This window comes from Aegilops tauschii, chromosome 2 (genome assembly GCF_002575655.3).
Source record: "Aegilops tauschii subsp. strangulata cultivar AL8/78 chromosome 2, Aet v6.0, whole genome shotgun sequence".
NCBI classification, from domain to species: domain Eukaryota; kingdom Viridiplantae; phylum Streptophyta; class Magnoliopsida; order Poales; family Poaceae; genus Aegilops; species Aegilops tauschii.
The window spans coordinates 46,959,143-46,973,388 of NC_053036.3; the positions used below are offsets into that span (position 1 = coordinate 46,959,143).

General features: G+C 46.3%; 1 protein-coding gene across 10 annotated transcripts; it reads right to left on the reverse strand.

Moving 5' to 3' along the window:
• Positions 1–9,671: 9,671 nt before the first annotated feature.
• On the reverse strand, positions 9,672–13,905 carry LOC109783857 (peroxisome biogenesis protein 3-2). Of its 10 annotated transcripts, none has more exons than XM_073507898.1 (8): positions 13,382–13,905; positions 13,139–13,242; positions 12,778–12,865; positions 12,551–12,634; positions 12,064–12,163; positions 11,832–11,968; positions 11,186–11,250; positions 9,672–10,503 (listed from the first exon to the last, which is right to left on the reverse strand). In XM_073507898.1, the coding sequence occupies exons 1-4, from the start codon at positions 13,568–13,570 to the stop codon at positions 12,626–12,628; spliced, it is 390 nt and encodes a 129-aa protein (XP_073363999.1). In that variant the 5' UTR covers positions 13,571–13,905; the 3' UTR covers positions 9,672–10,503; positions 11,186–11,250; positions 11,832–11,968; positions 12,064–12,163; positions 12,551–12,625. The 10 variants fall into 10 exon arrangements, 8 of the variants coding, with proteins under 8 accessions (XP_073363999.1, XP_073364002.1, XP_073363997.1 ...); XM_073507901.1 differs by having other exon boundaries at positions 11,857–11,968; positions 12,064–12,135; positions 13,382–13,843; XM_073507896.1 differs by having other exon boundaries at positions 12,064–12,135; positions 13,382–13,843.
• Between the last annotated feature and the right edge of the window lie 341 nt (positions 13,906–14,246).

The window sequence follows — 14,246 nt, forward strand, 5'->3', positions numbered from 1 at the left end:
TTTAATCCTTTTAAAATGATCTTTCATAAATTTGGAGCTCCTTTTTGCACTACAACCTTTTTGCAAATGCATTCAAGAATTCCACCAAAATTTGGGGATGTCATGTGATGGTTCCACATCACTTTTATGTAAAAACACCTCTTGGCCATTGGAGATTTTGAGCTCTACTCCAACTTTTCCAATCTGGTCCAGTAGGCACTTTTGCACTATAACCCATTTAAACATTCTTCTAAAAAAATTCCAAGTGTTTGGAGATGTCAATGGATGCATACAATTCATCTTCAAGCAAAAACCCAATGCTGTTCTTTGGAAATTTTGAGAGGATCAACCTCTTTTGCATTCTGGTCCAATTTGGTGATTTGTACTGCAACCATATTTTTCCTTGCTCTAGTGACCCTGAGCTTTTTCCTACTTGTAGCCCTCCCTACCAAACACTCAAGTCCAGGAGATTGGGCTCATTGGAGGTTTTGAAGTGCATGCTCTAAACCCTTCTGTTTTCTGTCCAAAACTAGAGTTTTGCAAAACTTGCACTATCAACTGTCTGCTTTTACCAAACTAATCTTACCTCCATCTCCTGCATCTAAAGAGACACTGATCTGGAGATTTTGGCCACTCCAAGAGTTGCCTAAGTGCATCTGGCAGTCTGTCGAACACCTGGTGTGCACAGTCTTTTTGGCAAGCCCTCTGGTTTGCATTGTGGACTTGGACCCCTGGCCTATCCACCTTGTCCACTGAGTGCCTTGCTACCCCTACCTCCACCCTGTGCAGTGCCAGCCTCACCCTCGCGTTCTAGAGCGCGCTGGCATTTCGTCGAGCAGGTGCCGTGCGTGCTCTGGGCGTGCCCAGAGTGCACGTTTTGCACGCGCGCGCACTGAGCTGACACGCCGCACTGCCGCACTCGACGCGACCCGACTTTGGCCCCTTCTGCATCGCTGAACCACGCACTAGCCGCTCCCTGCTCCACGGCACCTCTGGCGCCCTGCTGCGCCGCTGGCCGCGCCCTTGGCGGCACGCCGGCGTCGGCAGTAGCCTCTGCCATGTTCGGCACCGCCCAAACCACGCCAGCGTGCCAGCTGCCACTAGGAATGGCTCGTGCTTATCCTCCTGCTCGTCGGAACGCGTTCGTCGCCGCCACGATGCCCTGCTACTACAGCAACGGCTGTCGCCGACGATCCTATCTTCTGCCGCCACGGCCCAACCTCGAGCGCCTATATAGAGGGTCCTCGAGCTCGTTCAATACGGCAGGCGACATCAGACACTCCCCGTAGAGCTCCCCACGCAGTAGATCGACCCGTAGTGGCCATCTTCCCCAACTCCGGCCGGTTCGGCCGCCGCTAAGCTCCGGTGCGATTCGTCGCAGCCAGCCACCCTTTCGCCAGTCTAGCGCCACCAAGAACTTCCCCGTGGCCTTGTAGAGCTGCCCAGCTACTCAACTTCGGTCGGAGATCACCGGAACCCAAATGTCACTTCACCACCGTAGCTTTCCTCCGCCGCGGAGCTCGCCGCCGGCGATTCCTGCCACCTCCGTCGACCCAACAACCACCCAAAGGACCGCCTTGGTCTAGCCGTCCCATCCCCACCCTTGGATGCCCGTGAGGCGCCGCCGTTCGTCGCCGGCGACCGCCGGAGCCTCGCCACTGTTCGGGCACAGAGAAAGGAGGAAGAGGGAGACCAGTCAAACCTGACTAGTGGGCCCTCTGGACCCACTGTCAGTGGCCCGCACGTCCGCCCTCTCTGGTTAAGTGGTGGCGCAAAACCCCGCGTGCGTTTCTCTGCTGCGAAAGCGTATTCCCCTCGAAGCGTTTCCCTTTTTCTGATTTTAATAAAAACAGAGTTTTGACCAGACTTTGACTGGCTATAACTTTTAAAATAAAACTCCAAATGAGTTGATTCTTTTTCCTACCTCTCTCAAATTTCATCTAGTTTATTTTAAGATTTATTTCAAAAATATTTGAGACAACTTTTGGTACTGTGTTTGAAATATTTGTTATTTGTGTATTTTGCAAAATAGGATTTTTGGAGGAAAAGGAAAGCTTCCAATAAGTACATCCTTTGCATACTCTTGAAGGCAAGCATTTCTGAACTCTGGCATAATATTTTTGTTGTGGTGTTTTGACATGATCACAACACTTTTGGACTTAGAGTATGTGATAGCTTTATATATCGGTATGGTCTCGTGCATGAGTGCACTTTGGAGTTGTGGTCAGCAGTGGATACACTAGTGATTTGGGTCATCCTCGTGAGCTTCTCTTACACACCGGTAGGAAGCCGGGAAAGTCGTGGTCTTGGGTAGACACGAGCTTGTCCCTAATCCCTCGTCGAGACGAGTATGCCCGGCATAGCATGGTGAGGCTCGAGGAGTGGTGATTTATTTCACTAGTGGTAATATCGATGGTGGATACTTGGACCACCTGAGTCGGTTGTAGACCGAGCTTGATCAATAGCTTCCTTTTGTTGGTACCACCACTTGTCCCTGCAGGGGACAGGGTATGGTTCAGTAGGTTGTCAACCCCTTTCCAAAGCACACACCGTATAGAGAGGCCGTAATGAAGGTCCCGTGGCCACGGATTAAAGCCTGTCATTCGGTCCGGGGGCATGGGTGTTTCCAGTTGGAGCCGAGGGGGGTTGCTCCCCTAGTTTGCGCGCGTTATAAATTTTGTGATCCCATGCTACGTCGAGGTTGTAGCCTCCCCACTTAGAGTTTTGCTTGGCAGGTGTCGTGGATGATTCCAGACACTGGTGAGTTAAGCTGGTGTGTGCAGGTCAGGCGTGTTTTCAATCAAAAGACCGTGGACGGAATTAGTCCCGAGGGACTGAGTAATCCCGTTACTCGTGGAAAAATGGTACTCCCTCTGCAGAGGATACATCCTGTTGAACAGTCACGTTCTCGAGTAAGAACCACTGTCTGAATAGAAATCTGGTAACGGTATTCTGATGGAGAACGATTTGACTAGGACTCTGTAACGGTATTCGGATGGAGAACGATTTGACTAGGACTCTGTAACGGTATTCGGATGGAGATACGACTTGACTAAATTATCGGTTTTCGGATGGAGAAACGACTGTACTAGATATCATTTATGATTGTGGCCCCTATGGATTGTGATCTTATTATTTTGGACTAACCATTATGTATGTTTTTGAGTATCCTTGGGATGGTCCTACCTCCTGGATACTCACTGTGATTATTTTCTTATAAGCCCTTTCTGTGGTGTCGCTCAGACGCCCGACTGCGGCATGCTTGTTGTTCATTTCTCTTTTATAAGCCCTTTATGTGGTGTCGCCCCGACGCCCGACTACGGCATTATTATTATTTATGCATTTTCCGCTCGAGGAGTCATTCAGACACTCGTTTGGCACCTGTATTATTATTTCGCATTTTCCGCTCGAGGAGTCTTCAGACACTCGCTTGGCACCCAGTTTTTTTTTACTTTGAATTATTTTGATCACTCGTGTGCATCATGGTGTTCGTATCTATTCGTGACAGACGTGTGATCCATTTTTAACCCGGAGCATGTTTGATATATTATACCCATGTTCTTAATGGTTGCGAGTACATTCAAACGTACTCACTGGCTTGTCCCTGGCTATTGTCTTGGCCAGATTCCTTGCGTGGAGATAGGCATCGCGGTGACAACCTCGGGACCAACGCGTTGACGTTTGCAGCCTCGCGAAGATAGGAGTTATCCTGGTCAGCTGTTCTTGTGGGAAATGGAGTCCCATAGACGCAGATGAACCACAGACCGCTTCCGCCATCAACCACTAGCAAACCAAATGTTGTACTCCTAGGCCAAAATGGTCTTGTGCTACATATTTTTTGTACTTGCTTGGAATTCTTGTATCAAGTTGGTGCCTCATCAGCTAACAGTAATCCTGGGGCTGGTGAGCACACAGGCCGTTTTTTCTGGGAATTTATATCCCTAAATCCGGTCGTGACATTGAGCCATCTCGTGGATCATAAGATAGCTAGCAGTGATATAGCGAGAAAGGTGGCTAGCAACACTATCAGACTCTGGATCAATGATAGGGAAACGGACACGACCATTATCATGCAGAGAAGGATAGTAGTAGAAACCTGGGTGGTTCTGCATCCGAACCTCGTTGTAGCGAAGCTCAACACGGACCTCGAATGCAGCAAACTGGACAGCCTGAGAAGCGGTAGAAGCGTAACCGCTCCGAGAGGTACGAGTGTAAGTGTTGGAATCCAAACTGGTGCGAAGAGTAACCACGGCGTGATACTCATACATTGAGTCAGCTAGACGCTCCCGGTACACACGATAGGCTGGGTTGTCACCGACGGGGTAAAGCCGATGCCACACGTTACGAAGGAGATGCGGCGACGTGTACGGCATCAGCTGCAACTAGCACGGATACGGCACCGGAGCCATTTACACTCACAACCATTAGCAGGTTAGCGTAAAAATAAAACAAGTGCATGCAATGCAAAAACCAGCTACAAATGCTACCGGCACTCAACTAAAACTCGTATCTAACGTCCAGTTAACACGTCGTAGTCTAGCGTGGCCTACAGTCAGGGCAGCTCTGATACCAAGCATTGTGGCACCCCGGCTCTGAGCAACCGGTTTACCTTGCATTACCAGCCCAGAGACCTTGTCTTCTGGCAACACACAACATCTTGGTACCGAAAACAACTGCTTTATTGATGCTAGCGGAACAGAGTTTACATTACAACAGTTGGCGAGGCCGAGCGGCACACACGGTGCAACTGAACAATATGTACATTATTTAGTGGTCATAGAGGGGCCTCGATCATAACAACTACGCGGCAGTGGAACAACGTTGTAGCGAAACTCCATAGCACAGGGACACCGATCTGGACACGATCTAGACTCGGACAACACTCCTTTCCAATGGGACTTTCCTGAAATCTGGCATTTCACGCCAGGTCAGTACATTGAATGTACTTGCAAGCTCACAACAAGCATAAACATCATGACAAACAATATCATGACAATTAACCGATTCATAATAATGCAACCATATATATATCCAACATGCAGTGACCATGCTCTTGTGATAAAAGTCCCTCGGACTGGCTTACCAAACATGATCGCTCTTGGATCACAAACGTGCCAACCCAGAGGCACCTCGTGATGCTTCCGGCGATCACAACCGCGACCAATAATTGGTCTCAAACCGTGATCCTTACGGCGATCACAACCACGACCAATATTTGGTCTCAAACCGTGATCCTTACGGCGATCACAACCACGACCAACATTTGGTCTAAATCAATACGATGGCCTTCACGCCACCAACAACAATTCAAGGTTCATAATTAGTGTGCAAGGTTTATTAACTGTTGACCCATGGTGTGAGCTACTTTCGAGCGTGTCCTTAACCGAGGACTTGGCTATCGATAGATTAATACACTCTACAGAGGTAGCGCACTGGACCCACACCACCGAACCCATGGCCTCGCTCTCACATTCGGGTGGACTAACGGCATTCCGACGAAACCCTTCCATTGCCATGACACTCTCCCGGCCACTCCGACTCACTCCCCAACGGGCTAGTACTGGGTGGCCCCGTGTCTACCAAAGACACAACGACCACCGTCGTGGCCAAACATAAACGATCCCACACGGGGACCCGGTACCATAAACTCAACAACGGGCACACAAGGTTATGTCTGCTTACCGGGCCAGGGTACCGCACGCCCATAACCTTCCCTAGTTGGAGGCACCGACCAGAGGCATGACAACGGAATGAATAAAGGCCGTCCCACACCGGCAAATGTGGTTGCACTGGGAAAACTCGATTCAGTGGCACCATGACCCGGTCAACAAGGTATTCAAGTTGAGTTATTATCAGATTCAACTTAAAGTGGAAATAACCGGCGTCATAATGCCATGACATGCAGCACTAACATATGCATCACATATCAACGGAAATGATTGAGTCAACTATATCCACACTCAGCATTAACATCTCATGACACTTCTCTGGTTTAGATCAAACCTCACTTCAAACAGAATCTTTTCTAGCAAATTTATCATTTTTCTCATGCAAGAAAATAACTCCACTAATTATTTATAACCATATTATTATTTCATCACCCAAAAACTAAATCCTTGTTAGTTAACTAAGTTCACTTTAAACTTTCTGTAAATCAAGCATATTCACTTTAACAAGCATCTAAGAGAATATAACTAACATATTAATAATTTAAATGCATGGATAATAATTAGTTCAAGTGGAAAATCACAAATATTGTAATGACACCATGAAAATTTTGCTGTGGCTTGCCTTAGTGCAGATGAGGTTCACAAGCCTCGTGGTGATCCTCAAGACAAGCCTGACTTTCTGAAAATATTTAAAAACACAAAAAGAAATCATCAAGAAACCTTCTGAAAATCACCAGAAAATCTAGACAGCATGGAAAAATCCCATCTATAGTGAGCTGCTAGATTTTTGCACAAAGAACACAATCCAAAAGAATCAATTCATTTGGACTTGTGGTTAAAAAGTTCTGGCCGTTTGAAGTTTTCTGGATTTAATTAAAATTTGAATTTAAATAAACAGACCGAGGGGGGTGACGTCGAAGGCGTAAAGCCCCGGGGCGCCACCACTCGTACCGCTTCACGCATGTATAGAGAGGCTGACTAGCGGACCCCACTAGTCAGGTGAGGTGGAGGGGGAGAGGGAAACAGAGAGCGGCGAGGCTTCGCCGGAGCGCACGCCGGCGGCAAGGGCTCCTTGGCCAAAACAAGAGGGAGGGATCGAGAGAGGAGACGGAGGCGCACCTGCCCGTACCCGTAGAATGGCTAGGGGTGGTCGGACGGCGCCGGAATCTGGCTCTCCAGCGGAGGTAGAGAGTAGCGGTCGCCGGAGACGAAGACGGCGGCGACCAGAGGCGACTCCAGGGGCTCCAACCAGGCGGAACGACACCACCGGAGAGTGGCGGAAGCCCTGGAAGGGTTGCCCTGGCCTGTGAAGGGCTAGAGCTGCGGAGACGACCCGAGGGGATCGCCGGCGAGCTCGAGCTCAGGGACGGCGGCCCGCGGCCTGCCCGGCCGGGCTACGGCTATCTACTCGATCGTGGAGTGTGTGGGAGTGGTTGATGGTGCTTGAGGAGGCTGGGGATGGCCCTATTTATAGCCGAACGGCGAGGGGTGGTTCGGGCTCCGCCGGTGGACACTTGGCCATGGCGCCCGACAACGAACGGCGTCAGTGAGAGAGGGAGAAGAAGACGTAGCTCACGCGGGGACTGTTGGCGAACGGGGACGAGCACAGGGGCGAGAGGAAGACGACGAGCACAGTGCACCGCGCACTGTGGAGTTGGCCGGACCATGCCCGTCCCCGCTGCAGCGAACTCCGGCGCCGGCGAGTGCCAGGGGGAGTTAAGGGGGTCGAGACGATGATGGTGGCGCAATTTGGCACGCTCAGGCAGGCGGCGCAGCGAGCACGCACGCAACAGAGCGCTCGGCGGCACTCAGAGCGCGTTGTTTGCATGCCAGCACGCCTGGACGAACGCGGTCACCGCGTGAACTATGACTTCAGGCCGACCTAAGCCCAAACTTCATGCCTGGCGTGTTGTCCGTGGTAGTTTTGAACGTTACCACGCTTGGGTTTGGTTTCAGGTGCAGTAGAACTGATTTTACACTCCAGGTATGTTTCTGGACAGTAACTTTGAGAGCTTACTATGGTCAAACCACTGGGAGTTGAGGGATGGCGTTTGGAGGCTAGCAATCATCTACTAAGGTGATGATGCACAAGAAAAACCAGCTACAATGGAGCAAGTGAAATGGTAGTTGTTGTAGAAACTACCATTTCTGTCGAGAAAAGAAAATATTTTCTGTAGCCAAAATATTCCAAAAAGTGATGAAATATTTTTGCTCAGAAAGGTGCCCTAGGGTTCAAAGAATAATTGGGATTTTTCTCAGAATTTTATGGGCAAGAAAAATTGGGGTTGCTTTGGAGCACATTGAGCTAGCTAGGGTTTAGGAGGGGAAAATGAATATTTTTCATTAAAGAAAAATATTCCAAATAATATTTTGGGATGAACTAGAGATGCGGTGATGGTTAGAGAGGAGATGAAGCACTTGGGTGAAAGTCAAGGGGTACCCAAGTGGTTAAGTCCAAATAAAAAGATTCAAAAACTCCAAACTTCAAATCCAAAGCAACTGAAAATCAGGCAAAGAAGAGGGGGCAAAAACCAGGCTGTCACATGGTGGTGGCGGAGCCAGTGAGTTTGACCAACATTGAAACAATGCTATGAAATGCTCCTGCATTCCGTGAACTTTCACCCGCAGAAGAAAAACGGTGCGCCCGCATGTTGGAACAATGCAACGTGGTTGTCACCCCAGGAAATAAGCTTTCAGTATTCTCAGCTATGGTCACCTTTCTTGTGGTGAAGACATCTGAGAGGATGACCAACAAATCATTCGATGCGATGTTGGCTGTTTTCCGCAAATCTTTCCGAGATGCATCTGAGCTGCCACACACCTACAGTAAAATGAAGAATTTCCTTCGTGCAATTGGAATTGGATATGATATGATCCATGTTTGTAAGAATAATTGTGTTTTGTTCCGGAAGGATTATGCCAACTTAAGTGAATGCCCGAAATGAAAATCATCAAGATGGAAAGATGGCGATGCTGTGAAGAGGATTCCTCATAATGTTCTGAGACATTTTCCAATTATACCAAGATTGCAGAGGTTGTTTCATGATGCTGAAACAAGAGAGGATGTACTGTGGCATTCTGGGAACCAGGAGTACAGAGATCAGAATGTAATGAGCCATCGATATCATGGTAGTGAGTGGAAAAGCTTCAATCATAAACACAAAAAGTTTGCTGCTAACCCGAGAAACATTAGACTTGGCTTAGCTTCAGATAGATTTAACCCATTTGGCCACCAGAGCGCCACATATAGCATGTGGCCAGTGCTTGTTATCCCTTACAACATGTCTCCAAATGTCTGCACCAAAGAATCAAACTACATGATGGCCTTGCTCATCCCAGGTCCAAAAAGTCCTGGAAAGGATTTTGATTTGTTCATGGAGCCTCTTGTGGAAGAACTTCAACAGCTATGGAGGGGTGTTCTCACTCGAGACCTATATAGCAGCCCACCAGCTGATTTCTTTCTGCGTGCTGTTATAATTTGGTGCATCCATGATTATCCGGCTTTGGGCACTATGTCAGGGCGAACGACACATGGTTATAATGCATGTGTTCGCTGTGACAGGAATCCGCTGTCATACGCAATACTTAGCAAGATCTGTTACATTGGACACCGCTGTTTCCTTGCCAAGGACAAGCCGATCCCAGAAAATACCGAAGACACACTACTAGGAAAGGGCTTACTAGTGGCGCACTAGTTTTGCCTACTAATAGCGCACTACTGGTGCGCCACTAGTACCACGCCACTAGTATTAAATACTAATGGCGCACCACAGGTGCGCCATTAGTATACCAGATACTAATGGCGCACAATGTGGTGCGCCATTAGTATACCATTCGGTGCTCCACTGGTATTCCCACCAGGTGCGCCACTAATAACCTTATAGGTGCGCCACTAGTAATAAAGGAAGGTGCGGCACTAATAAGGGCTTAAATGCGCCACTAGTAATGTATTTGGAAAACAAAAAAAAATCTAAATTTACAGAAAACAACCTATAAGGAAAAATAATTTAAAAACAAAAAATGAAATAGAATCATAATTTTTATTATAGTAAGAATATTACAATGTCTTTACAAGTTTCCAATAAAAGGATAATTGCAAGGAAATAAAAGAAAATCCTAAAACTAATCTTCTAGTAATCTTTTCTTCTTTTTCTTCACTTTATCCCTGCAAAATGTAACAAAATAAACAGAAAGACAAACAAACTATTTATAACATGTCAATACTGTCATTTTTTATGCAGAACTAGATATGAGCATATATTTCCAGAATTACATGGTGTGAATATTGTATGAGTACGATTATAATGGAAATGAATTTTGATAGGAGCCCACTTTCGACGAGTATTTATCTGATAGAGCTAAATAATCAGGGCATTTACCTTTTGATAATACTAGATGACCCGTTGCGCCGATGGCGCAAGGGGCGAGAGTAAGGCATCTATTGTGAGAGTGAACATAAATATATTTAGGGGCAGATTGGTACACAGAATATTTACAATCCTATTAGAAAGAAAGGAATAAGCATTGGTGGAATGCGTACAGGATCCATTGGGAAATCCTTGTAAGTTCTGGAGATATGATCACAGGGAATGTTTGATGGAAACATTTATGTGAAAGCATGCATAATAGAAACAGATAACATCATTCAAAACTTAAATAATAAACTGCATGAGTAGCCCATAATTATACAGGTCCAGTGTCGCAAAACATTTGCTGAGCAACCAAAACAAATAAGACATGGTAGCGATAATATGGAGAGGCATCATTGACACTTGAGTCATAGACAGAGGGCAAAACTCCTTCAACACGGGCACATATGCTCGCATTTGAGCAACATCAGTCCTGTCTACGCACCCTGGATGTTGGGGATGATAAAGTAGTTAGACGTTTACATTCGAAGGCACATCAACAGGCAATATCGAAGTATGCAATATCAGATAATAATAAAAGGTCACTCAAAGACATTGGTTATATATGTATGGAACAGTAGATAAGGAAACCAACGCCAAGTTAGTACGCTATATTTTGATGTTTTTTGCCGATGCTTTACGTTGTGAAAGAAATGCTCTAATAATTGTCTAGACGACGTATGGGTGGATGAGGATGATCATTACTGGAAAGTAAGAAACAGGTAATCTTGTGTAAAGAGAGATGTAGATGTTGTAACGAGAGTGCTAATGACAAGCAGGGTATGCTCAATTCTAAAAGAAAGTGCATATATTAGTCTATGGGCAAAAGGGCTGCAGCAAACCAGGTACTCATAGAAAGTTAGTATGCATTGAGATAAGGCATAATCAGTAACTGGTTGTTCAATCCGTAACTACTTGCTGATACAGAAAAGTATCACCAAGCAGACAGGTTAAGGGACATGTTAGTCTATGGCAAAAGGCTCATATACCAAACCGAAATAGAAGATCCGAGATCAAATACTTGATGTGTAAAATTTTGCTAACGAACCAAAGAGAATCTGATTCATCTCTTTATTTATTACTGTAAAACAAAGCAACACAGTAGTAGGATGATACAAATCCACACACATGCATGACGGAATGCGCCGTTTGTCTCTGCTCTGCCTCCCTCCTCTCAAACCATCCACCGTGACCTGAACTTGAGAGAGTATAGTCAGCGGGGAAAAAGTTCTGAACTTGAAACAACTAATGTCAGCAAGACCCCAAGGCTTGAAGCTTTGCATATAATAAAAAACCAATTCCCAAGTATTTTTGGCCAATCATCCCAAACAAGCACCATGTATTTTAAAGAGAAATTCAGTCCAAGCAGCTTCATTAATCCTTCAGGTGCATAATCAATCACTGTAGTGTTCTAGCCTTAAGAAACTGAAGAAGAAACAATCAAAAACAAAAGTAAAATCATGTGTAGCAGCAGCAAAAGCAAAACTAATCACATTCTGTCATTCTGACCTATCATCTTTTAAATCAAACTACACAAGAATAAAATTATCTAACAGAACATGAACACCATGTATCCTATTCAGAGACATCTTCACTGCATATATATGCTAGATAATCAAAAATCTGAAAGCATCTTAGAGGAAGCCCTCACTAAGAACCTTGGCAGACGTTCATGAAGCTGCGCCTACATTAGCTACATGACCGACAATTACTCAAATCTGTCGTAGTAAACAAATAACACAGTTGAACAACGGATAAATAGGAAGAGACATACATGAATTGCAGTCAGATTTACATGCCTGCTGCTCCTCGACACTGCAACCCTTCCTCGAGGGCCGACACGATTTGGTCTGCTTGTTTTGTTTACTCCGGCTATTCATTGTTGGTGCTGGATTTTTATTGTCTGCATTGCTGCATTAGATGAATATTTGCTACCGTAAATATTTCAAGGGAAAAAGTGATTTGTGAGATTATTATTTCTATAGGATGTGAGAAGCAATACTTACTCTTGCTTTTGTCTTTTGGGAGGAGCACAGTCCTATTCCTTTTTTTGCGGAAAATGTTCCTATTCCTTTGAGCTGCATTCCAAAATATTGTACATACGTACTGCTACTGTATGAGTGGATATAGAAGAATAGATAAAAAATCAACAAAAACAATACAGAGAACTAACAAAAATTGCAGGAAAACTAATTATGCCTGCCTTCTTTTAGATAATATAAGATAGTTTAGGGGCTAAACCAACTAATCAATAAAAAGGAGAGCATGTATGTAGTTCATCTAGTTGTTATGAAACATGTGCTTTATAAGCATATGAGTGTTGTGATATCTGTCAGATTTTTCGGATTAGAAGGCAGTGTTACATAGCAATGAAGCAAAATTTAATTCAGATTTCAATCAAGGAAACAAAAAATCTGAATTATTAATTCAGATTTGAATTAAGCAAAAAAATACAGAATTAGGCACCAAGGGGAACTTGGGAAGAGTATGTACCAGGAGTCAAAAATCAGAGGCATATGCGTATGCAGTGACGTGATGGACGAAGATGACTACTTGAGCTTCTCCAGATCACAACACCTGAAAAAGTGATGCAAGCAGCAACATGAAATAATTAGAATGCAATGTAAGATATCAAATCAAGGAAAAATAATTTCAGATTCGAATTAAGCAAACAAAATTTCAGAATTAGCAATGGAGTGGAACTTGGGAAGAATATGTACCAGTAGGAGGGAAAAATTGAAGGAGTATGCGTACGCAGTGACGGGGCCGACGAAGATGACTACTTCAGCGTCGTCCAGCCCGCTCCACCTGAAATTAGAAATATTTAGAAAACCCAACTCCTTCTAAATATTTACAAGAGTTTCTTCCCAACTCCAATCAGGATACTTATGGTTATCAATATTCAATAGTCAGAACACATAACTAAGAGTCTAAATACCGAGTTACAAATTCAACAAAAAAAAAGCACCCACAAAATGGGACATACAGGAACATAGGCAGAAATCCAGCATCGAAATCTTCATGCTTGATACAAGGAAGATTATCAAACGTATGCAGACACTAAAATGCAAGCAAGATTACCCTTGCAGCAGCCTCTCGGTCAGGTGCGAAGTATCCAGCTCCTCCATTATCCGCGAACGTCGGGAGTGCATAGCAAATGGCAGCGTGGTTGTATCCGAGATCCTCTGCATCACAGAACTACTGTAGTTTGCTAGCGCTAAGACGATATTGCTATAAGCAGCACATCACAGGGTACCCTGCATCACCCACCAATACATACACAAGAAAAACAAATCTGGTGGTGGTTTGGGTTTGTGTGCTCACTGATTCTTGATGATCTCGTCGGCGGCGCGCTCCTCCTCGGTGCTGCTCCACCCGGACGAGCTGCTTCTGGTGCGCGTCGTAGAAGCGGTAGGCCGCGTAGCCGGCGCCGGCGACGCCCAGTGAGAGGAGCATCTTCCACCGTTGCCGCGCCCAGAAGCCCTTCCCGTGGGTGGAGCCAAGCTGGAACATGGCGGCCTGGGCGGGGACGGGAGGTGGGAGGCGACGCGGGCGAAACCCTAGCCGCTTGCCCCTGACCTTGGGGTGGGAGAGGAACTTGACGGCGGAGCCCCTGACCTTGGGTTAGGGAGGACCGGGCGGCCGGGCAGGGCGGCCGGGCGAGGGCCTCACCTCAAACGGGACGGAGATGGTGGGGGCGGAAGGGCTCATCGCCGCCGGGGCGAGGGCCGGAGCCGGGGAGGCGGCGGGGGCGCGGGGGCGGCGACGGCGCAGTACGGGTCGGGGTGGGCGGGTCGGGGGTGAGAGAGACAGGGAAGATAGAAGAATTTTTAGTGGGGGGATGAGTTAGCAATGGCGCACGGGGTGACTGGTGCGCCATTACTACTGTTAACTAGTAATGGCGCACTGTGTCACGGTGCGTCATTAGTATTTTTGGAAAAAAGAAAAAAAATAATTTTGTTAGTAGTGGTGCACCATGTTTATGGTGTGCCATTAGTGTCTATCACACTAATGGTGCACCAGCACACGGTGCGCCTTTAGTATTTTTGGAAAAAAAGAAAAAAATTAATTTTGTTAGTAGTGGCGCACCATAGTTGTGGTGCGCACTAATGGCGCACCAGCACACGGTGCGCCACTGCTATATAGTAGTGGCGCACAACATGTCTGGTGCACCATTAGTGTGCATATT

Coding starts and splice junctions, on each gene's coding strand:
- LOC109783857 (XM_073507898.1), bottom strand. CDS start 13,570: ATGTTCCAGCTTGGCTCCACCCACGGGAAGGGCTTCTGGGCGCGGCAA. Junction 13,243..13,381: donor GACGAGATCATCAAGAATCA/GTGAGCACACAA, acceptor TCTGTGATGCAG/AGGATCTCGGATACAACCAC. Junction 12,866..13,138: donor ACCGAGAGGCTGCTGCAAGG/GTAATCTTGCTT, acceptor TTCTAATTTCAG/GTGGAGCGGGCTGGACGACG.